The 21,905-nt window shown below is 38.4% G+C and overlaps 2 protein-coding genes across 2 annotated transcripts; both read right to left on the bottom strand.

The window, feature by feature from the left end:
• Positions 1 to 2,138: 2,138 nt before the first annotated feature.
• Positions 2,139 to 9,907, bottom strand: fga (fibrinogen alpha chain). The gene is made up of 8 exons (XM_005754750.1): positions 9,851 to 9,907; positions 7,942 to 8,043; positions 7,223 to 7,406; positions 6,690 to 6,835; positions 5,816 to 5,914; positions 4,773 to 4,934; positions 3,315 to 3,951; positions 2,139 to 2,866 (listed from the first exon to the last, which is right to left on the bottom strand). The coding sequence occupies exons 1-8, from the start codon at positions 9,899 to 9,901 to the stop codon at positions 2,166 to 2,168; spliced, it is 2,082 nt and encodes a 693-aa protein (XP_005754807.1). The 5' UTR covers positions 9,902 to 9,907; the 3' UTR covers positions 2,139 to 2,165.
• A 3,933-nt stretch (positions 9,908 to 13,840) lies between these two features.
• Positions 13,841 to 21,133, bottom strand: LOC102214406 (zinc finger protein 883-like). The gene is made up of 4 exons (XM_005754748.1): positions 20,876 to 21,133; positions 19,419 to 19,539; positions 17,799 to 18,335; positions 13,841 to 16,260 (listed from the first exon to the last, which is right to left on the bottom strand). The coding sequence occupies exons 2-4, from the start codon at positions 19,519 to 19,521 to the stop codon at positions 14,933 to 14,935; spliced, it is 1,968 nt and encodes a 655-aa protein (XP_005754805.1). The 5' UTR covers positions 19,522 to 19,539; positions 20,876 to 21,133; the 3' UTR covers positions 13,841 to 14,932.
• Positions 21,134 to 21,905: the final 772 nt, after the last annotated feature.

The following is a 21,905-nucleotide window of genomic DNA, read 5'->3' on the forward strand; positions in this document are numbered from 1 at the left end:
GTGTCACTGATGGAACTTGTGGACTGTACAAAGATCAGTAACTTCGGGGTTGTTATTGAACATTTCCACATGAAAAACAAGCACAAAATCAATAATAGTTATGAAACTGTGAGGTGAAAATGGGCTCTTTGGATAAAAAGCATAAAAGATAACTTTCCAATGTCCTTATCACCAGGCCAGAGATAAAAACAATGACCATAAAAACGTACTACATAAAAAACACAAGGATGTTACAGTTAAAATGTAATCTTTATGTAGATCCTGTTGTTATGTTGCATACTAATACATACTAATCTGCGCTAGACCACATTGGTGCTTTTATTTTTAATGCCCTCTATGGGTTATATACAGTATCCACAGGTATTCACAGTTGGTATTTAAATAGTTGATTCTTATAGAGAGCTTTTCTACTCTCTTGGAGCACTCAAAGCATCTTTTCATTTAAATCAATTCAAATAAATTGTATCCTAAGAGTGCCTTGGTAACTTTTACAGTTGTATGTCTCATTTAATTGTTATTTATAGGCAAATAAACTGAATGTGCCATTTTATACTGAAATTTGAGCTTTCACACTGAACAAAAACTAATTAACTGACATTGAAGAACCATTTTTTTTGTTCATGTTCGTAAGTAAAATAACTGCTATCTGGCATCTTAATCATAATCTAAAGATGCGCTTTATTATATGGTAAAAAATACATTTTAATAAATAATAAAAAAAAATTAAAATTGATGGATAATAATAGTTATATTTTAGCATTAGAAATATAATTTTGATTAGAGTTTGCACACACCGATGGATTAACCATTAAAGATTCTCGTTATTATAAATACTTTTAATTTAGGACAGCTTTACCTTACAATGTGAAGTGCCTTGAGGCAACTGCTGTGTTATTTGGTGTTATATATATTATATATAAATAAAACTGAACTGAATTGAATTTAACAAAAAAAATACATTAAGTGACAGCCTAATAAATGTATTAGGTCATCTATATGTGAGATTTTTTGTTATTTCTTTTAAATGAAAACAACGACTTTGTTCCTTTAGAAATCTGAGGACTCTTAACTCAGTATTTTGAAGCACAGATCAAAGAATGTGATACTGGTATAAGTTTCAGGGTTTAAAACAAAGGGATACTCAGATCTCCTTTATAGAATGACTTGTGCATAACATTTTAATGCCTTCTGAATACTTTTTCTTATTTTCGGTAATAATACTTAATCACTATCTTGTTTTCATGTTTTCACATTCATGTTTTTTAATCTTGTAATCTTTATGTAGTTCCTGTTGTTTTGATGCCTAAATTCAGCAATGCACATATAAATTTTTAAAGTTTTGAATTATTATTACCATTAGTAGTAGTAGTATTTCTTGCACTATATCATATTGTGTAAGAACCTTTTGTCACCAGTTCCTTGTGTACACACATTCGACAATACTTGCTTTGGCTACTTCTTGCGCGGAGTTCAATTTGCATGTTATGTGTGCTAACACGTCATCATCAACCCAGCAACTCTAAGAAGGAAGGAAGACAACATAACAATAAATACAATTCATCAAACACAGAATGACTTAGCATGGTTAACTGCTTTACTTTTCAGCGGCAATCTTTGACACTACAAACTAGATATACCCATTCAGAATATTTTAACATATATTTTGTATTACTCACATTATGAAATAATATATCCTTATATTGCGCTTTATTTTTAAAATATTAATAGCAAAGTGAGTGCCAGTTATACATACAGTCTATAAGACCATATAAATACTCCTAATACCCGGTTATTTTACATGTGGTTTATTACTCTGCAACCATGTGGTTTAATATTTTGATAGATTTTGTACATATTTTCTATCTTTAAGTTTCAATTCAAGTCAATAAGATTAAATTCAAGTTATTTATTTAGCGGGAAATGAGAACACAAACCACAGTGAGTAAAGTGAACACTGAGTCTTTATTGATTGAGCAGAGTTCAGTGGTTGAGAAACACGAAAAACATTGGGTCACTGCAAGAACATTGGACTGGTAGTGCTAACAAAAGAATCAATACTGTTTACACAGCATGCTCACAAACAGAAAGTACTTATTGCACAGATAGATTGATTCTACCTTTGGTTTTTGTCCTCTGGTTGTTATCTATTCACCTGTTTTTTCAAGTTAAAAAGCAGTTGGTCGGATAAACATCCGAACAGTTTTCAGGCTGTAATTTGCTGGTTTGTATGTCACCCACACAACTCCATTCTCGGTTCCATGTGGGATGTTTGTTTTGGGGTCATATGTGCCTTTATAATAAATACCGTTTAAATTAGCTGACTGGCAGTTGTTGTACCACCACCCACCCCCATAAATCTCTGCACAATTATGCTCCGATCTATCGTTATCTTTGTCGAAGGTGCTGAATTTCATTCCGTTGTGGGATAAATCAGATGCTTTTGGCATTAATAGAGCATCCCCAGCATCCCCGCTGTATGTGGAGACATGCAGCGGGTACCCCTCCGCCTCTGATCCTACCCGTATAGTGTACTCTGCACTGGCTACAGCACCTTCCCAGTCCTCTAGTTCAACTTTCAGCATAGTCTCACTTTCATTGCTTAGCAAGTGGAGGTTATGGTTGCCTAACCAAAACTCGCCTTTGCCCTGAGTGTCCACTGATCCAAACCCATTGCGGTATTCAACCCAGCTGCGGTTGAAGCTGAGTGCACCACTCTCTCGCTGCTGGACTAACAACCACCCTCCCATAATACCCTCCTGCTGGCAGTAAACATCCACTACTGCCTCAGAGTCGGTGCCGCCAGGTTTGATCTTAAACAGGCCATTTGTTTCCCCATTCAGATGGTTCTGGTAGATTTCAACGCAATCTGTAAACAGAGAGGGGCATACCGCAAACCGCGAGTTAGCGTGGACTGGCTAAAATGGACACTTCATCGACAAAAGCTAAACTTGCTGGCAGTCGATTCTTCGTCTCCTGATCTCTATGTTAAACACTCTTTTGTAGCAAATAAGTCTGTGGCTAGCAGGACGGATGTGGGTGGTGATATTTGCAGGATTTTTGGAGAGTTTGGTTAATCGCTAATCAGGAATTTGTTGATTGGTAAACTATCAATGAGAAATATGTTTTTATCAAATGTATTATATGGGAAATCTTAAAATATTTAAACTCCAGAAACAAACAACAAAAAATGCTGTATTCACTTATCATTTTGGTAAATAGGGCTAGCTAGCAAGCTATCTGATGCTAATGCATGCTATCTAGCTAATCATTTTCTTCTTGGCTTTGTATATTTTACTCCAGGTCAGTTTCAGTACCTTTTCCTACATAATCCGCCTGGCGTTCGATTCGTGATGCGACCTTCACACTCCTGGCGTGAAAATCAGGAACATCATCTTCTGTATTGTCAGTCAGAAACGCGCCAAGGTCGAGCCCGACATCAGAGTCGAATGGATCGCTAAACCCAGTTTTGGTATTTCCAGAGACGCTGCCCTTAGTGCTGCTGAGATGTACGGTCTTGGTGGAGCCAGTAGAAGAGGATGAAGATGTATGGCTGAGAGAGGGGAACAAGGAGCTTATCCCACCCTTGGTGAAGTCTCCTGTCACCTGGCATCCGGGTCCTCCTTCTATCACCTCCTCTGTCCTTTCCACTGGCCCATCGCTTGTATGAACCACAGTTGTTCGGGTTCTCTTGGTGCAGGTGATGGTTTTGGTGGACACATGACTTGTACTGGGTTGGCCGAGGCTATGCGACCCTCCACCCAAACCAAACGTGTCCGCGTCGCCACGACCACTAATCTCAGTGATTGATCTAGATGATGTGGAAGAGGTGGACGATGAAGATGAGGAGGATGAGGATGTAGACGAAGAGAAGGAAGTACCTGGGACCTTGGAAACAGTTGCTGGGGATGAGCTAGAGCCTTCCTCTTCCAGGACCAAATGGACAGTCCTCACCTAGAAAAAGAAAAGAGAAAAAAACTCTTAAGGAATATTGGTTCAGTGAAAGTACTTTTTTATACAAATATAGAGCAATATTAACAGAATTTGATGAAATGATAGATCCTGCTCAAGAGGGAGAATGGTTTCCAACTTCCGGAAGGTCAGTAACTCAATAGCTGCTTCTTGCTTGAGAAGTCCCTGACATTTTTTTCATGGTGCCATAACAATTCCCAATAAATGTTTGTGTAACATAAAAGCCTAAAGTTTCCAAACATACAGTACAGTTAACCAAATAAGAACCACAAACCAAAAGGAATCAAATTTTAGGGTATTTAAAATTAAATTGAATTGAACTAAATGCTGTCAAATGTTTTAAAAAGACTAAACTGTCAATAACAAATGTCAGTTGATATCAAAATTTGATATGTCTGCTTCCTCTGGGTCTTAGAACTCCACTAGTGGGCAATCCAAGGGGACAAAAAGTGCTCCAAAGTAGCATAAAACAATCAAACACTAGCTCACTGGTGCAAGATGTAAACAATGGGAAGCATTTACTTAAGATTTTTATCAATCACTGCATTACCGCTTAGAGTTAAGATTAACATTTTAGCCACATGGTAAAGATGCATAGTTTTAGAAATGAGACGCTTAGCTTTCAGGAGAATGTCAACTAAAGGCAATTTTGGCCTTATCTCTCTCCTATTGTAAGATTTCCATTTGAAGTACATGAAAACGCCATAATAATAGTTATTTTTGAATATACCTCTAAACCTGAAAAGTTACCAGCAACGTAATGCTTGTTAAGAGATGAAATCTAAATGTGACGGCTCTCTTACATCAGGGAACTTGTCTGCAGTCTGCTGTCCTGCTGCTCCTTCAACGGCCCCGGATTTGAAGTTGCTATCCACAACCATATCCCTTAGCGGCCTGCTCTTCATCACGTACAGCGTCCCCACAGTCTCGACATTCTGGGGTGCCTGGGAGTCTAACTGCTGGACCTGGAAAGACAGACAGAAAGAGAAGTTCACAACCTAATGTTGGGAAAAATTCAATTGTCAGAAGAATGACAAACACAAATCTTACACAAAAATATCTTTTCATTAATTCTGAAAAAATTGAATATAAAAATGTTCACAACTAAATATTTTGACTTTTTAACAAATATAACTTTTTCTGTATCTTTGAATTTATTACCTTTCAAAAAACAGCCAATAAAAACTTTCTTTTTGGTTATTTTATTTCCAATGTTATCTTAAAATAGTGTATTTCTCACTATTTATTCTCATGTTTTGGCTTGGTGGGATGAGCAGGTGACCAAATCCTGTATGATTAGAGTGGCCAACCCGAGTTTGAGTCCGACCCGCAACCCTTTAAACTTTAAACCACTTTTAACAGATGTAAAGTAATAACTTTATTTTGGTGACAAAAGTAATGGCAAACTGCAAATGGGTGAAAACTGTGAAGACTCATTGACAGTTATAGCAAATTATTTAAGTTCTTCATGTCAAGGGTGGCACAAGTTATTAAGTTTTGGGGGCAATTACAGTTCTGCATAGAGCCATGTAGGTTTGGGTAGCTTTTAAAAATACTTCTTTTTCCATTTAAAAATAGGAAAAAGAAGTTTTTTCCAAGGTTATCTCTAGTGGTCAATAAAATGGGACAGATATGCAAAAACCTAAGAAATTGTGAGAGGTGAAATTACTTGGACTTAAAATGTATTTAAAACAGCAGATTACTCGAGATAGCTGGTGTTTCACTGTATGCAAACCCCACAATTAGTTATTTATTGACTCACTCTGCTGATTGGCAATTTAATGAGCTTGTTTTTAATTTATTCACCCTTAACTGGGTGGATAGATGTGGTCGCTTGAATTCTCACCTGTTTATTCAAGGTGACATAGCTTTCCGTGTCCACTTGGTACTCAGAGTAGCCTCCACAGGATCCTTTGCAGGAACGAAGCTTAATATCAATATCCACCTGAAAGAGGAGATCAAGCTTTTTTTAAAAATGTGAAACCCAAGAGTAAAAAAAAATTGTAAAAGTAACTTGTAAAAAAAGTGGTAGTTTTAAATATATGTGAACAAATTCACTCTGCCATTGTAACATATCTTTACAATAAAAAACAATATTTTACTGCTTCTCACTGTTACACAGGTGCCATAAAAAGATTTTACTTTAGTTAATCGGACCTTTTGATTAATTAATATTCAGAGTTTTGTCAGAAGTTGAGCTACATTCGCAGTACAAATCTGAATATATCCATGTGTAGATATTTATTATACTGATTTATGTTGATTTATTGTGTCCTGCCTTCTTTCCCTCACCCCCAACTGGTCACAGCAGATGGATGTCTCTCCCTGAACTTGGTTCTGCTGTTTCTTCCTGTTAAAAGGGAGTTCTTCCTTCCTACTGTCGCCAATGGCTTGCTTTAAGGGTTCAATGGATTGTTGGAGTTTTCTCTGTATTATTCTAAGGTCTTTACCTTACAGCATAAAGCAACTAGAGGTGACTGTTGTTGTGATTTGGCGCTGGCTAAGTGCTTTTTAAAATGTTCTTATTTTCTTTCTTCTAGACTTCTGAAACCTGTGGCTTCACTACTGTTGGTTACAGGCATTTCAATATTTTTGCATAGTCAACTATCCTCAGTACTTTAAATTCTTTCTTCTCTAGTGCATTTGTAAATACTTTTAAGGATGTTCTTGTCATGTTTTTTATGCAAACATGTATTTTTGACTGTGCTGGCTTGGTATACCTCCAGTCTCTGCATCTCTGTGACCTGGTCTTTGACCTGATCCCTCAGGGCTGCCAGTACAGTCATCTGTTTGTCGATTTTAATTTTCATGTCTGTGATCCTCTGACGAAGAGTCTGAGCCAATTCAAGGTAGTTGTTGTCGCCACCTAGTAGAAGAAAACAGGAAACGTTTAGTTTAATAAATGGATGGATTGATTCTTACTTTTGTTTAAATGCATTTTGTCAGCTGTCCGGAGATGGGAGGGTTCTGCTGGATATAAATAATTGAGATAATATTGGGAATAAAACCACATGATGGCTTCCACAAACCGGTGCGCACTCTCATGTCCCATTTCTTTCTGCTAAATATCTTTTAAATATGACTGTGTACACCTTTAAAGCTGCTTGTTAGGGTTGCACTTTTGATCAGTTTATGCAGATATTTATTTAACTGTGAAACAACTTCCAGGTGTCCTATAACCACCTAGACTGGGTTCCTGTAACCATTAAACTCTTGACTGGGAAACAGAAGAAGTGCACAAAGCCACACTAACCAGCGTCAGTGGTTAGCTTTTCTTTCAAGTAGGTGTAGGTCTGTTTCGACACTGTATCAGCGGAGCGATGTTTGGCCTTGTTTTGATCCAGCAGGCTGCGGATTTTCTCGATCTTCTTCAGCATATTGTGATCGTATTTCTCCATCAGACCCTGGATCCTGCAGCCTGATGGACATTTAGGGCCCTAATGGATGACCAAAGAGAAGACATAATTATTCCTTATTTCTGTGTCACATGAAAATCAGAGTCATTTAAATATAGAACAACAGGTTATTCTAATAATTGGCAGTACAACCAGAGGCACAAAAGCTCCAGTCTGGCCCATACATTCTGCATGTACGGGCAATGCACATTCTGCAGTGTATTTTCACAAGTTTAACAATTTTTCCTACCCATAAAGACCTCACTCATGGTCATTCACAATATACCATTTATTATAGATTTCTGTCATTTTAAGCATTAATTATTGCAATCGGCTCGTGCTGACAGATTTCCTTCCCTTATTATAGCAGCATCTCTTTACCATATATAAACACTAAGACATAATTGTGAAATCTTATCGATTAAGTACATAGTTAGACTTTTGCACTGACAGAAACTGGAATTTCACCAGTCCAGCTTTCTTGTAAACATTGAATCTTAAAATTGCACACATTCATTGAGGTCAATAAGAACTTTGCCTAGCTTGAGCTCTGAGAGACAACAGAGAATCTGCATACCCATTCAACGTCTGTGCAGAAAGGCCATTCCTTCTCAGTGGCACATTTTTCACTTCTGGTGCCCTGCTCCACTGGACGAGCTCCCCTGGGATCAACCTGGGCCTAGACAAAGACAAGAAAGTCAACATTGTTTTAGTTAGGGCAGAAAACATAGCTATTGCCTCTGGTTGTTCTTGGTGTACAATGGATTTTTGAGGGGTGACTATGCACATATAGTTGCAAGCAAAGAGTCTTTGTGACAGAGCAGCTATTTTAGTCCACTTGGTCTACAACAAGGACTTTTACAACGAAACCCTACTTAAACAAAACCCTGGTTAAAGGCTTGGTGATACATTCTGAACTTCTTTGATAAAACTAACTAAAAATCTTAAAAACAGATGCTGCACATCAGACATGTACATTATAACACGTATAACCAATTTCAATTGAACTGCTCAAATTAGGAGGTGTTTCTTTGGAATAATATTACTGACTAAAAATACTTAAATTGTTTGCTTCTTACCCACAAATAAAGATTTTATTAATAATATTTATAAAGTAAAATCCACAATTACAATAATTATATAAGCAGAAATACTTTTCAAATTTATTTATTGCAAATTTATTTTGAAATGTACTCAATTTTATACTGTTATTAGTACATAATTATTTTTCTTATCATCCTCCTAGGACCCTGGGGTGGTTGTGGCTCAGGTGGTAGAGCAGATCAACTACTGATTGGAAGGTTGGTGGTTTGATTCCTGGCTGCCCCAGTCTGCATGCCAAATATCCTTGGGCAAGATACTAATCCCAAGTTGCCCTCCGATGCGTTCATCGGAGTGTGAATGTGTGTGAATGCTTATTAGTTGCACTTGAGTTTAGAAGTGCTTGTATGAATGGGTGAATGAGGCATGTTGTATACAGCGTAGAAAAGCGCCATATAAGAATCAGTCCATTTACCTGACGTCCACATATGTGGACATCACATTTTGGGTTATTTAGACCAAAATACTCGATTTTGCTCTACATGGGCCTGATATTCACTTACGAGGACATTATACTGCTACTGTTCTGTCGAAATATTAAATGAATATCCTCATATGTGGCTCTCATTTTTTTAGAGAAAAAAAAAATCAGGTAATCCTTTGTTTTTACATTCATCTGGCCCCAATATGCTCAAATATCAAAGAGAAATTAAAAATGCATGCCGTGGAAAAGTTCGGGTCTTAGCAGGTTAAATATTACATACGAAAATTTTAGGTCAGTGGTAGTTAATCAGTCTGCAGTATTTAAATAACTGGCTTTAAATAATATATATAAAAATTGTAAGTATAAATGAAGCTCTGTTTTGTTAGGTCTGCTAAGTTACACATCCTTTATTTGAATTCTTAAAACAGCTAAAGATAGTGACTGTTTCTTTGATTGATCAGTATTCAGCATTCTGCTCAAGCCAACGTCCACAACTGCTAAATCTTTTGTTACTATATTCATATAGCCTCTGTCAGTGCGCCCCAGGGCAGCTGTGGCTACAATATAGCTTGCCATCGCCAGTGTGTGAATGTGTGTGTGAAGTGCTTTGGGGTCCTTAGGGACTAGAAAAGCGCTATACAAATGCAGGCCGTTTACCATTTACCATAAATCAATAATAATAATAATAATAATTACCAGAAATACATCTAATAAACTTAGGTAGTAAAATAAAAGAGTAAATAATGAATAAGACAGTGCGCTCGACATCTTTATAAATAGAACAGCCAAATTCTATGTTCATGTATTGATATCAGTAAATAATAAACATATGAGTGATCAGTAAATACATAATTATTCTTGTTATTTATTAAACAACACATAGTATACAGTAAAATGACAAAGAAAAAAATTTCAGCACCACATCTTTGTAAAATTATTTAAAAACATCAGAGAAACTCACCAGTGTTGAGGACACACATATCAGACACAAAAGGAAACAGAGTCGCTCCATCGTTGCTGTTTCTGTGTGAAGAGTTGTTGCTGAATGATTTTCTAACGCTGCTCTCTGATCATTTGAAGCCTCCAGGTTCAGTTTCACAAACCGGTGAGTCATCAGCAAACACTGGTCAGGTCAGATCAGAGTTGAGCAACAGCTTCTAATCGATGTGTTTGTTGTACTGTGTGTATCTTTACTCAAAAATAATGCATTCAAACACACACACACACACAGTCAAACATGCTGCCTACTCAGTTCAGTTGCAGCAGGATTTCCTGTCAGTTCCTGTACATTTTACACCAACCAAATAGTGACAAACACCAACAACACTAACATTGACTCAACTGAACTCAATCAGAAAAGGGCAACAAAAACATTCGAGGATTTTAAAATGATGGAATAGAGTTTCTATTTACTCCCATTTTACAGCATTACAGCGGGTTTTGTTAAAATATAAATGAATCTCTCCATATTAATATTACATGCGTCAGAAAAATGTCATTTATTTACCACCTTTCAATACAAAGATCACAAAGTGCTTCACAAAAAAATACCAGAGAATAAAAAAGTTAACGACACACAGGTTAAAAAAAATGCAATGATAAAATGTATAACATTTTTAAATAACAATAATGATTTAGCTTCTCAAGTTAAGGTGTATGTTAACACCAAATATAAAAGAGAAATACAGGCCAGAAGGTAAAATATTGTTGTAGAAGTTAATGAATAAAGGAGCGCATAAAAAGTACCACACAGCAGGCCACGATATTAAAAAACACACCAACAGAGTGGACAGAACCAGTTAAATGACTAGAACTAGGGGATGAGAGCTAGCAACTACCAGCTAGGCTGCTGTGGGGTGTGCACAGCAAAATTTATCATTTATTTCAAAGGCTTTATTTGACTGATTGTTAAGCAGGACACTAACTTATTGATCCAGTACAAAAGTAATAGTAAAAATGAGAAACTGCAGTTTCATAGTTCCAATACAGTATTTTGGGAGATACACTAAGCCAACTACTTACAGTTTTATAAACACGTGAACGCTTTCGATATTATTTCTCTTAACAGGAAAGGACATAAACCGAATCACAATTATCTTCCCATTAAAATTGTCCTTCTAAAATTCTCATTAGTCTTTTGCTATAACCGTTTCTGTGAACAGATGTACATAAATATGTAAATATGTAAATATGAGGAGAATCACACACTGTTAAATACACACCAGGAACATGGTTATTTATCAAATCAAAAACAAAGTGATGCAGTAATGTTGTGGGGATGGAGCTGGATTCCCTTAAGGTGGTGTCGGAGAGGCAGATGTTGTCCAAGATAAAGACAATGTTGGGTAATACCTCCCACCCACTCATGACATGCTGGCTTGTCACAGGAGCACGTTCAGTGGGAGACTGAGATTACCAAAAAGCACCACTGAATCACACAGGAAATCATTCCTGCCTGTGGCCATCTCCCTGTACAACTCCTCCATCAAACACACTGTAAACACTGCAATAGCTACGCACGTTTTACACACGCTCTTTTCTGCTCTGTAATGTTGCTGTCAATATTCTTAATATTTATTTATAACTACATCTGTCAACCCGGGATATTTATTATTTGGTGATTTGTATATGTTGTGCTATTCCTTAAATCTTAACATATTGTATTGTTAAATAGTCTGCTTTTGTTAATGTTACTGTACTGGAGCAACTATAACCCACATAATTTCCCTGGGGATTAATGAAGTATTCTGATTCTGATCAATGTACAGACAGACTAAATTACTACAGGAAATATCTTTTCTTTCTTGTCTACCAGTGAGGAGAATAATGAAGCAACACCGCCATCTACTGGAACAAACAAAGAATCACTCATGAGTTTAAGGCTGCTTAAAGAGCAGCACAGACCAAACAAAATGGCACGACTGATTAATAGTAACATATGAAGTGCATTGATATCAGCAGCAGCAATAAGTCTCAGCCAATCTTTCTGATCTGGGTCTGTAGAAGATTAAAGCTTACACTTAAACAAAGAAACAAACAATATGCATGCTTTTATTTTCAGGAAAAGTAAAAGTGGATTGACAAATTAGTGATAGGAAACAATTTAGGATTGAATGTCTCACAAAGACACATAAAACTCTTTAAATCAGTGCAGACAAAGATACAGATTTTAACCATATAAAGAACCCTATTAGCAGAATGTAAGTTCTTCACTAAGTGCAGAAGTACATTATCATCTTCATCTCAACTTTTTACCACACAGACAAGAAACTGTTTTACACACTGTGTTGCTTCACTTCTCATTTACTATCAGTTAAATACCATCGACTTCTTTTGTAAAACCATAGGTAAATCCTGCAAAAACATCAAACACTGGAGAGCCAGAGCCAGCGTGATACATCGAAGTGTGTTAGGTCGCTACTTTTCCTGATTTATTTCCACCCTCTAATATGTTTCCAATGCTTTGCTTTGTGGCATAATTACAGATCAAGTGGATGATTATTGGATTTAATGACTTAATTTAATGACTCAAATAATCATCAGCAGCCTGCCCTCTCTTCTCTGTCTCAATGATACATGTAGGATCCATTTGTTTCACTTCCCCTCCTGGGTGTCCAATGATGCAGGCTTTACCATTGGGAGGCAGTGGAGCCCCAGTGGTACCTTGTTCTTTGCTCTTGTTTTGCCTTTGAGCTTTCAGGGGATGATTGAGCATGCATCAAGATGTTTCAGGGTTGAGCTCCAGAACTGCATAATCTAGCTCAGCGTCAAAGTCGATGAATGTATTCTCTGCTGTAAAGCAGTAGAAATTTGTTTCTGGCTTAGTCTTAGTCAAATATAGCAAACACTTCTGGATCCTGCTGGAGCGCCTTTCCTTTAAAGGAGCTGCAGATAAATTTGCCTTCATTACTGCAACTGCTAATTTCACTGCTATCATGGGCACTGGGTGAAGAGTTTGTGTGACTAGAACTCGTCCCATCAGAACATTGAACAAAGACCAACACAAACTACTCTCAGATTAAAAATGTGATTAAATGTAGCGATAGTTAACGGTATAGAGTAAGCACTTACCTTAACTTTGATGTTTTTCTCAGCCATGTTCAGCGATTCATTTATTATGAAAAGAAATACTCATGTTTCTAAAGTCATATTTTCATCTTTCTCTCATATGTTGCTTTCAGTGTGATGAAATGGGACACTTGGGGGAGCTAGTGGTGTATTATTTACACTATATTTACACTATAGCCTGAGGAACCACTCGTCTCTGAAACCACCTCAAGAAGAAAAGAACCAACTCCTCACAGTTATATTAGCTATTTTATCTTCTTTGCTTCCTTCATGAACTTTTACAACTACAGCCAGAATCACCAATTAACCTAACATGGAAGTTCATTGATACTAAAATTAATAATTACACACCAACCTAGAAGATGGTCAAAATGCAGTGTATTTGAATGTCAGGAGTTTAACAACCATCTGCATGTCCTTGTACTAAGATAAGTGCTAAGCTATTACTGAGGTCATAGGTGTTGTTGTTTTTGTACCAGACATTAAAAACATTAAAAACCTAAAGCTTCACACTGAACAGCTCAGTCATGTCTTACACACAAAAACAATTCAGGACCAAGTTCAAGACATAGCAAGAAATGACCAAATACATGTTGACGCGTTATGAGTTACCACTTTGGCTTAAAAATTCACAACATTTGCAGTGCAGATTAAAGGTTTACACTTTTACAAGATTTCTGGATTGTAAACTCATGTATAATGGTCTGCTCTGACTTGCAGAGTAGTATGTGGGGAGGGTGTGAATCCCTGAAGAGAGACTGCCAAAAATATCCAAATAGATGAGCGGGAATGGGTTAATAAGTCGAACCCATTGAGGCACAAATATGTTGACCACAGCGAAGAGCGAGAATTCAAGAGGGTAAAAAAAAAAGTCCCTGAATTTTATTTAGTTCCATTATCACTGGTACTTCATTAAAAAATTGAAATTACATAAAGGCTCACAATCTGAAGGTAAACAGATAAAACACCCAGCACAAGTTTGAATGCTGGTAACAGTGTTGGCCACTTGCGTAGGTTGACACGTAGGCTGTACAAAGATTTACAAAGTCTAAATCAGACGTTAAAATGTGAAGTTTATATCACTTTAAAAACATGCACATTGCAAGAAATCCAGTGGCAGCACAGTTTGGGTTACAGCAGATATCACACTGGAGTAAAGGTAGGAAAGCATTGTCTCTGCAACTAGGAGAAGAATAAATTTATAAAGATAGGTGACCAATAGTTGCTTTGAATTACATCGCAAGGCCAACCATCTACAAGTAGTTGTGGCAACTCTCAGACAGATTGCAATCTGCAGTTATTTGGAAACCTCTGCCAATCAATCGGAGTCAGTCTGTGTCAATGAGCGCAATGCGTTTCCTTAATTAGAGATACATGACTTAAAACAGGGCAAAAAGTTGATGCCCATTTTGACCAACAGCAGTTTTTTCTTTTTAATTTTCTCTATTATCTAGATTATTAATTACTCTGACAACTACAGTGAGGTAGACGTACTGAGAGTCTAGTGTGGTGAAAGTATGATTGTAACTCACTACTTGATGATCAATATCCAATCTGTAGTTTACCAATGAAAACTATGACATCCAGACAAAAGATAGTTTCTTAGTTCTTTGGTTTTAATATTGACTTTTATTCCCGAAATAGTTTCTTTTTTTGGCATTTCATTTTTTTCATCATTTTCATTTTGGGACAAATCCCCAATTTAATATATTAATTAATCTGTAAAAAAAATAAAATAAAAGAATACAAAACTGTCCCAAACTATAATTCTAAAAGCATTTTATCATTTAAAGACCAAGGCAGCGAGTTTCTCTCTAACATTCTTCTGTCTCATTTTACATGAAGAACAACTAAAACAGCTACAGTTAAAGCTTAAAATGGGGTGAAGCTGAGTCAACGTAATCTCATCTCAGCAGTCATCCCTGTTTGTCCTCCTAATCTGCGGCTGCTTCCACTAAAACATCAGATTCAGTCTCTACTTTTTCTTGTTGTGAGTTAATCTGTGATTTGTGAGGTGCTGCTGGAGCCTGAAGCGCTTATTGCAGAGTTCACACTCAAACGGCCTTTCATCGGTGTGGGTGCGCATGTGCTTTGTGAGATTCCCACTGTGGTTGAACTGCTTCCCACACTCCTTGCACGCGAAGGGTTTTTCCCCTGAGTGGATCATCTGGTGTTTCTTCATATTCATGATCTGGGAAAAGCACTTTCCACACTGAGAGCAGCGATATGGTTTTTCTGCTGACTCAGCGCACCCGTGATTGGCTAACTCCTCCTGATCTCTAAATTCCTGCCCGCACAGGGAGCACCGTGGTGGTTTCTCCTCATGAGCGGACAGGTGTGTTTTCAACGTGGACGGGTGACAATAACCTTTCCCACATTTTTCACACTTGTATGGTTTCTCCCCTGTGTGGCCCCGCTCATGGAATATCAGGTGCTGCTGCAGCCGGAAACTTTTGTCGCAGCGTGAGCAGTGAAAGCGCTTCTCCCCGGTGTGTATCATTTGGTGCTTCTTCAAGTTGCTCCTGATACTGAAGGCCTTGGGGCAGAGTCTGCACTTGAAGGGCTGCTCTCCAGTGTGGGTGTGGATGTGTGATGCCAGCGATTCCTGCAGTCTAAACTTCTTTGCGCAAAGCTGACATTGGTAGGGTTTCTCCCCTGTGTGGATTCGCTCGTGCTTCCTCAGTTTGAAAAGCTGTTTGAAGCTTTTGCCACAGTGGCTGCAGTTGTGAGGTCTCTCCTCAGAGTGGCTCAACATGTGTATTCTGAGGTCCCCGCGCCTGGCACAGGTCTTGCCGCACTGGTCGCATTTATAAGGTTTCTCCCCTGTGTGGATCAGCATGTGCTCCTTCAGAGTTCCTTCCCTGCCAAACTGCTTCCCACAGACCTCACAGTGGTAAGATTTCTCCCCAGTGTGCATGAGGAGATGCTGCCGCAGTGTGTACAGCACGTAGAAGCTCTTATTGCATTGTGTGCAGGTGTGAGGCCTCTCTCGTTGAACCTCATTACTGTCTTTGCCCTCGTGACTTTCACTGTTCTCTTTGTGACAGAGCTCATGCAGCTTTAGCCCGCGTTTAGTGTCAAATGTTAGAATGCACCTGCTGCATGAGAACGTCTCCTGCTCCAGCTGGTCTGAATCTTCTGGGGGTTTTGTTCTGCTGCAGTTGTGCCGCTGGTGTCGGAGGACGTTGCTCTTCCTTGCAAAGGACTTCCCACAGTGCTCACAGCGGTGGTGTCGGGGTTCAGACGCAGCATCCTGTTGGTTCTCTGTTTGGTTTTCATTGGTTGAAGACACGCAAGAAGGAGCTGCAAGGAAGAGGAAACAAGGAAGTGATGATTACAAGTCACAATGCTCAAAATTATTCCATTAGCGTGTTGAAAATAATGTTTAGAAGAGAAGCTTGAAGGACGTAAAAAAATTGATGTTTTAATTACAATCAATCTGCTTTTATAACAAGACTAATGTCTGACCTTTTGACCTATGGCCTTGAAGCATTACATACTAAAATAGCATGTTTACCCATAAGATGAAATCTTTGGGTTCTAATAAGCTGTAAAAACTTGAAATTTGAAGGTATTTTCATGCTGTTTGCAATTTGCGAACCTTTATGCCATCTTTGTGACATCGTAAGGCATTGTGTTGAAAAAGTGCTTTGTACAGTGCTCTCCATGCCCTTTTATAATACATATATATACTTAATATGGTTTCTTTAAAGCCCCCAACATCAAAGGTCAACTTTGATGTTGGGGGCGCTAAGTTTGTGGACAATCCAGAAAAAATTGTGGGTAATGTAAAGCTTTTACTGATTTTTACATTTGCTGTGACCTTGACATGATTTTCACCAAAATTGAATCAGCTCGAGCTATTGTTGGACCTGAGAACTCCTAGCAGATGCAACAGGGTCTTGCACTAAGTTTATAATACTCAAGCTAATACCAATACTACTCGTACTACTACAACTAATCATAATGATACTAATAACAATAACAACAACAAGTACGGCTGGGCAATATGAGAAAAATCTAATGTTCAAATACCCCTCCCCCCCAAAAAAACCAAAAATGTGTCAATGGCTTAATATTGCCATAGCAATTTATACTCGATGGTCACGATAAAGCCACTTTAACCACCATACATGGAAAAACTTGCGATACCTGAAGTATATTCGATATATCGCCCACCCCTAATAATAAGGCCTTTTTCTAGAAGCTAAACATGCTCTGAAATTCATCAGGAGAATTGCAACTGGTGAAGATTTACTTTCACATCAGTTGAATGTGAACAGTTGGGCTTACTACAAATAAACCCAACTGATGTTTTTTTTTTTTTTACATGCATATGTGAGATTGGTACACACATGTAACATCACAGGATGCACAAAAAACCCTACAAAAACCAAACCTTTTGTAGCCATGCTGTAAAGCTAACAATTTAGGAGGGTAGTGTGGAAATAATATCATTTAGAAATAATGAAATTTCTAGGTTTTACGTTAAAGGTTTGATCTGATCAGCGTCATATTTACTCAGTCTAATGCAAAGACCTCACTGATGATAAATTGGAAAACTTTTGAGTTTTTATTGAAGAGCGTGTCTCTTGCTCCATGGGGAAATTTGTAACTCACACATATGTCGTCCAGTACGGCCCAAACTTCTCATGTTTGATGAAGACCTGAACATCTACTCAGCAGTATCTAATAGTCACAGTGCCACCAAGAGGCAACAGAGCAGTAGTGCAAAGCTAAAATATTGGCAGCAAAGCCTTAAAAAAAACTTTCTGGTGAAAATTTTAAGTTTTAATCGAATAATTAAAAAATTACTAAAGCACTAGTTATTAAACATTCACCTCCAGACTCGGGCTCGGGGGTTTCTGCATCTTCAGCTTCCTCTGCTTCAGTGTCCTGCTGTGCCGTCTCTGCTCTGTCTGATAAAGCATCTTCTTCCTGACTTTGCTGTGACATTGCATCCATGTCCTCCTCTGAACTGGCGCCCAGTGCAGCTGTTTCGAGGGACTCTGATAGTTCAGAACACTGTATGAGCCACGCCATCCCTTTGGTGCCACTGCCGTTCTCCTGAAACACTAACATTTTGTCATCAGTCCGAGCAAGCTCTTCAGGTTTGTTTTCCACCAAGATGTTGTTTTTATTTTCTTCTTCTTCTTTATACAAATGAATCTCTGCTCCGACTCCACTGTCCTGCCAGACTGGGTGCAGCTCCAGCTTTGAGCCCTCGTACTCTCTCCCCAACTGCTCGTCCTCCTCTTTCAAGTTGAGCTGCAAGCTGCTGTGATTATCGTCACTGTTCAGCACTGGAGTTTTCATGCAGTCCACCAAAGAGACAGACAGCTTCCTCAGAGTGAGGACTGGAAGGTCACCAGACGGGGCTGAAAGGACGTTAAGAAGAGGAAGACACAGAAAACTGATGGATTATTTGCTGACCTCTTCAGGGTTTACTGTTTGAACTTTACTTTAAAAGGAGGCTAAAATAATTTGTTCACATACAGATATGAGCAGTGAGCAAAAACCTTAAACTGTTTTAAAATTCAGCCAATCGCCTGTTGAAAGGGTTTTAAAATAGACTCCAGAATGGCGGCCAAGTTTTAAAACTCTTTATAAAACAGATAAAAATCTATGCATTACTTCACATTTTCCCAAAGTCTCTTCAGACTCTATTTCTCAGAAACAGCAGTTTGACAACAGGGCAACATTTGTTACATATGTAACCAGAGAAGACCTCTAAAGAATCATCAGCTATGCATGAAGCTTCAGGCTCATGTGAGTTCAGTCTCTCTCTCCGAGTGGTCATTGTATATGTAAATCTAGACAAAAAAAAGTTTAATTCATGTGAATGCGGATTTTAGCAGATGACTATGTTGCCATAAAAGAAAGAAAAGGCTGGTTTACATTAGTCTTTGTGGGCAGTGTCACAGTTTTATGCCCAAGAAGTAATCTGACCAAACAGTAAAATCCTGGTTTGCCTGTAACTGTGGAACATCACATCACTATAGGAAATTAAGAACATCGGAGCAGGTCCTCAGGCATGCTGGTACTGATTTGTGGAGCTTGACAGCATGATAAAAATCATACTAGTGATAAAAGCAGTCAGCCCAGACACAAGAAAGGCTGCGTTAGAGCTACCAGCCGAGTGGAGGCCAGTAGCTGTGCAGTTTGTTTTTGGCATTACTAGGGAGTAGTTTGCTTTGTTGAACAATCTCATTGTTGTTTTAGCATATTTCTGTTGGTTACTGACTTTCACTTTAGCCATTTTTTTGACTATAGCAATAAAAGCATATTATATATACAAACTACTGTGTTTGACTTGTTTCTTTTCCCAGCTCTAATTGTTGTTGAGTCCCTCTTTCCTTTGCCCTTGTTTGTATACATGATGAGGGTATCCAAGCCTGTGACCAGCACTGTAAGATGTAGGAAGTAACGATCCTGATCTTGTGTTTCTGAATGCTGCTCACCTTCAGGCTCTGCCCTCGGGACCCCCAGAGTCTTCATACAGTCCACCAGGCAGACAGTGAGCTGCTTGCGGCCCAGCATGGACAGACTGCTGACCGACTCCATGATCGCCCGTCAAGAGACCTGAAAGACAGTCAGGTTCAGCATGTTTTGAGCTTTTCTTGCATATAAATATTTTTTGGTGCAGGCCAAAGTTAATTTTGTCAGTGCCAAAAGAAAACCCACCAAAACCCAAATAAAAATATTTTAACTAGTAATTAATTATGTGGGGATTTGTTTACGCAAGTTTAAGTATGTGTCTGTTTATCAAATAGCCCAATAAAATTACCATTTAAGTGGAAATCTCTAACATAGATGCTTTGCCTTTATTGAATGGGACTAATTGTGCTTATGTGTGCAGTCAACCACCAAAAGCCCAAGACAGCAGTAACTTAAACAACCACTTGTTACATTTAAGCCTCTTTGTCACTGGTAGCTACTTGACCCCGGTTCCAAGCGAGCTGAGTTGAGCTAAAAATGTGATGTAACCAGGCTCCATACCACTGATTGGATGAGTCATAAGAGTGACGCCTCCGGAAGAATCACACTCCTCATTTTTGAAACACAGAAACGAGGGAAATGGCTGCACACAAACCAACACTGTGGTCCAATGATGAGGTGCAGAGGTTTACCATCAGCTTAGCAGCAGGTATACCATCGCCTCAATGTCCTCAACATAACAATGTGTTGTATTGCTTTGCATTGGTGTCCTATACAAATGACATCACAGGACTTTTGGGACGAATGCTATAACGAATCCTCCCACAGTGAGGTTTAACACCCAGTGTTAAAGGTAAACAACCGAAACCAAGCAGACTTCCTGCTGAAGCATAATTCAGATTTAAGGCCATGTCTATTCATCCATTGTATTCAACATGGCAGCTTCCACAAACCACCAGCCACTGATATGCATTTCAAGTTTATGAGAATGCATCAGCAAGATTAATTAATGCATGTTTATGACTACAAAACTCTTTTTTTCCCTATAAAATCAAAAAATAATCATTGACAGCTCCTTTACAATGTCAGTACAACAGGCACAAAAACCTGCAAATATTTAACATCTTCGTCAATAAGAAACGTAAAACATTAACAATCCATCAATAAATATTAATAATAATGACGGTGTTTCGGTGTCACAGTTTACACTGTTTTTATCCGTTTTAGCTTGAGGCACTGCTCTGCTTTAAGCTTCCCGAGTATCTTGGTATGGTTTACTTTACAATAGCCCCAGCTTTAGTTTCCAATTCAGTGCTTAACGTGGCTTTGCGAACTAATTTTCTCCCCTTTAGTTAGCAATTTGAGGCTAACTGTAGCCCAGCTCCTGTTTTACAGCACAGACATAAACTTCATGTCTGATATCCTGCTCTCCTTACACCGAGCACAAGAGGAAATCCCCGAGCACACAGGGTGAACTCACCAGAAGGAGTTTAGTCCGCTTTCTCCCCCGGCCTAACTCCCGAGCTAAACCGCTCGTGCAGCCCGATTTCGGCTTCGTGTAAACATGAATAAACTTCCACCATCAATTTCTACTTCTGACATGCAGAGCTGCACTCTCCTCTGTTTATAATCTCATCAGGAAAAGAAACTGTGAAGAAGGACGCACGAAAACAACATGAGAAAGAAGTCCGAAACGTGTGTTTTTCCAGATTTACGCGAAGAAGGGGATGTGCGACCAATGAGCTTTGAGGAAGGGAGGAGAAGGCGGGCTCTTGTGTAGAACTGTAGCCAAGCACAGCATGGATGGAGTTCAAACAGAAGGGTCGCGGCTCAGGACAAAATTGATATGAACGCCTTTCTTTACACTGGTCCGTGACAGTGATTGGTCTGATAGTTCAGATTATTTCAGGCGCTGTTCCTCTTATCAGATTTAATTTTAAAATTTCACATAATTTTCATCAGTGTTTCAGTCTAATTACCACAATAAATTCTTTTAATTAGTTTATTTGGGCTTTGTTTTCTTATTGCATATTTGTCACATTTCATGTCTCAAGTGTTCTATTAAACAAAGATAATCCAAGTAAATACAAAATGCAGATTTTAAAGGATTTAATTTATTAATGGGGAAAAGAATATCAAAACCTGATCTTATATGAAAAAGTAACTGAGTCCCCAAAACTTAATAACTGGTTTTGCCACGCTTGGCAGCAAGAACCGCAATCAACTGTTTGTGATAACAAGCAAAGTGTCTTTTGCCTCACTGTGAAAAACCCGCCCACTTGAGATGCCAAACCATCTCCATTCATCCATATATTATCTTCTGCGAGAGGCACGGTTCACCCTGGACAGGTCGTCAGTCTGTTGCAGGGCTAACACAGAGAGACAGACAACCATCCACAGTGGCGGTCCTAGCCTGTTTTTTTTACACGATAAACAAGAAGCTGCTTTGAGTTTAATTTTGCAGGAATAAAATACGCAAAATTACAGAAAAAATTCTAACAACTCATTGT

This window comes from Pundamilia nyererei, unplaced genomic scaffold (assembly GCF_000239375.1).
Source record: "Pundamilia nyererei isolate P.nyererei 1_Seehausen unplaced genomic scaffold, PunNye1.0 scaffold00637, whole genome shotgun sequence".
In the NCBI taxonomy this organism is placed as follows: domain Eukaryota; kingdom Metazoa; phylum Chordata; class Actinopteri; order Cichliformes; family Cichlidae; genus Pundamilia; species Pundamilia nyererei.

Bases quoted from the DNA above. Each gene is read 5' to 3' on its own strand.
- fga (XM_005754750.1), bottom strand. From the start codon at position 9,901: ATGGAGCGACTCTGTTTCCTTTTGTGTCTGATATGTGTGTCCTCAACA. The intron at 7,407-7,941 runs GTATGCAGATTC...GTCATCCATTAG, and splicing joins TCTGCACAGACGTTGAATGG to GGCCCTAAATGTCCATCAGG. The intron at 3,952-4,772 runs GTAAGAGAGCCG...TTCTTTTTCTAG, and splicing joins CTGCAGACAAGTTCCCTGAT to GTGAGGACTGTCCATTTGGT.
- LOC102214406 (XM_005754748.1), bottom strand. From the start codon at position 19,521: ATGGAGTCGGTCAGCAGTCTGTCCATGCTGGGCCGCAAGCAGCTCACT. The intron at 18,336-19,418 runs GTGAGCAGCATT...ACGTCCTTTCAG, and splicing joins CCCGAGGGCAGAGCCTGAAG to CCCCGTCTGGTGACCTTCCA. The intron at 16,261-17,798 runs GTGAATGTTTAA...TCTTCCTTGCAG, and splicing joins CCCCGAGCCCGAGTCTGGAG to CTCCTTCTTGCGTGTCTTCA.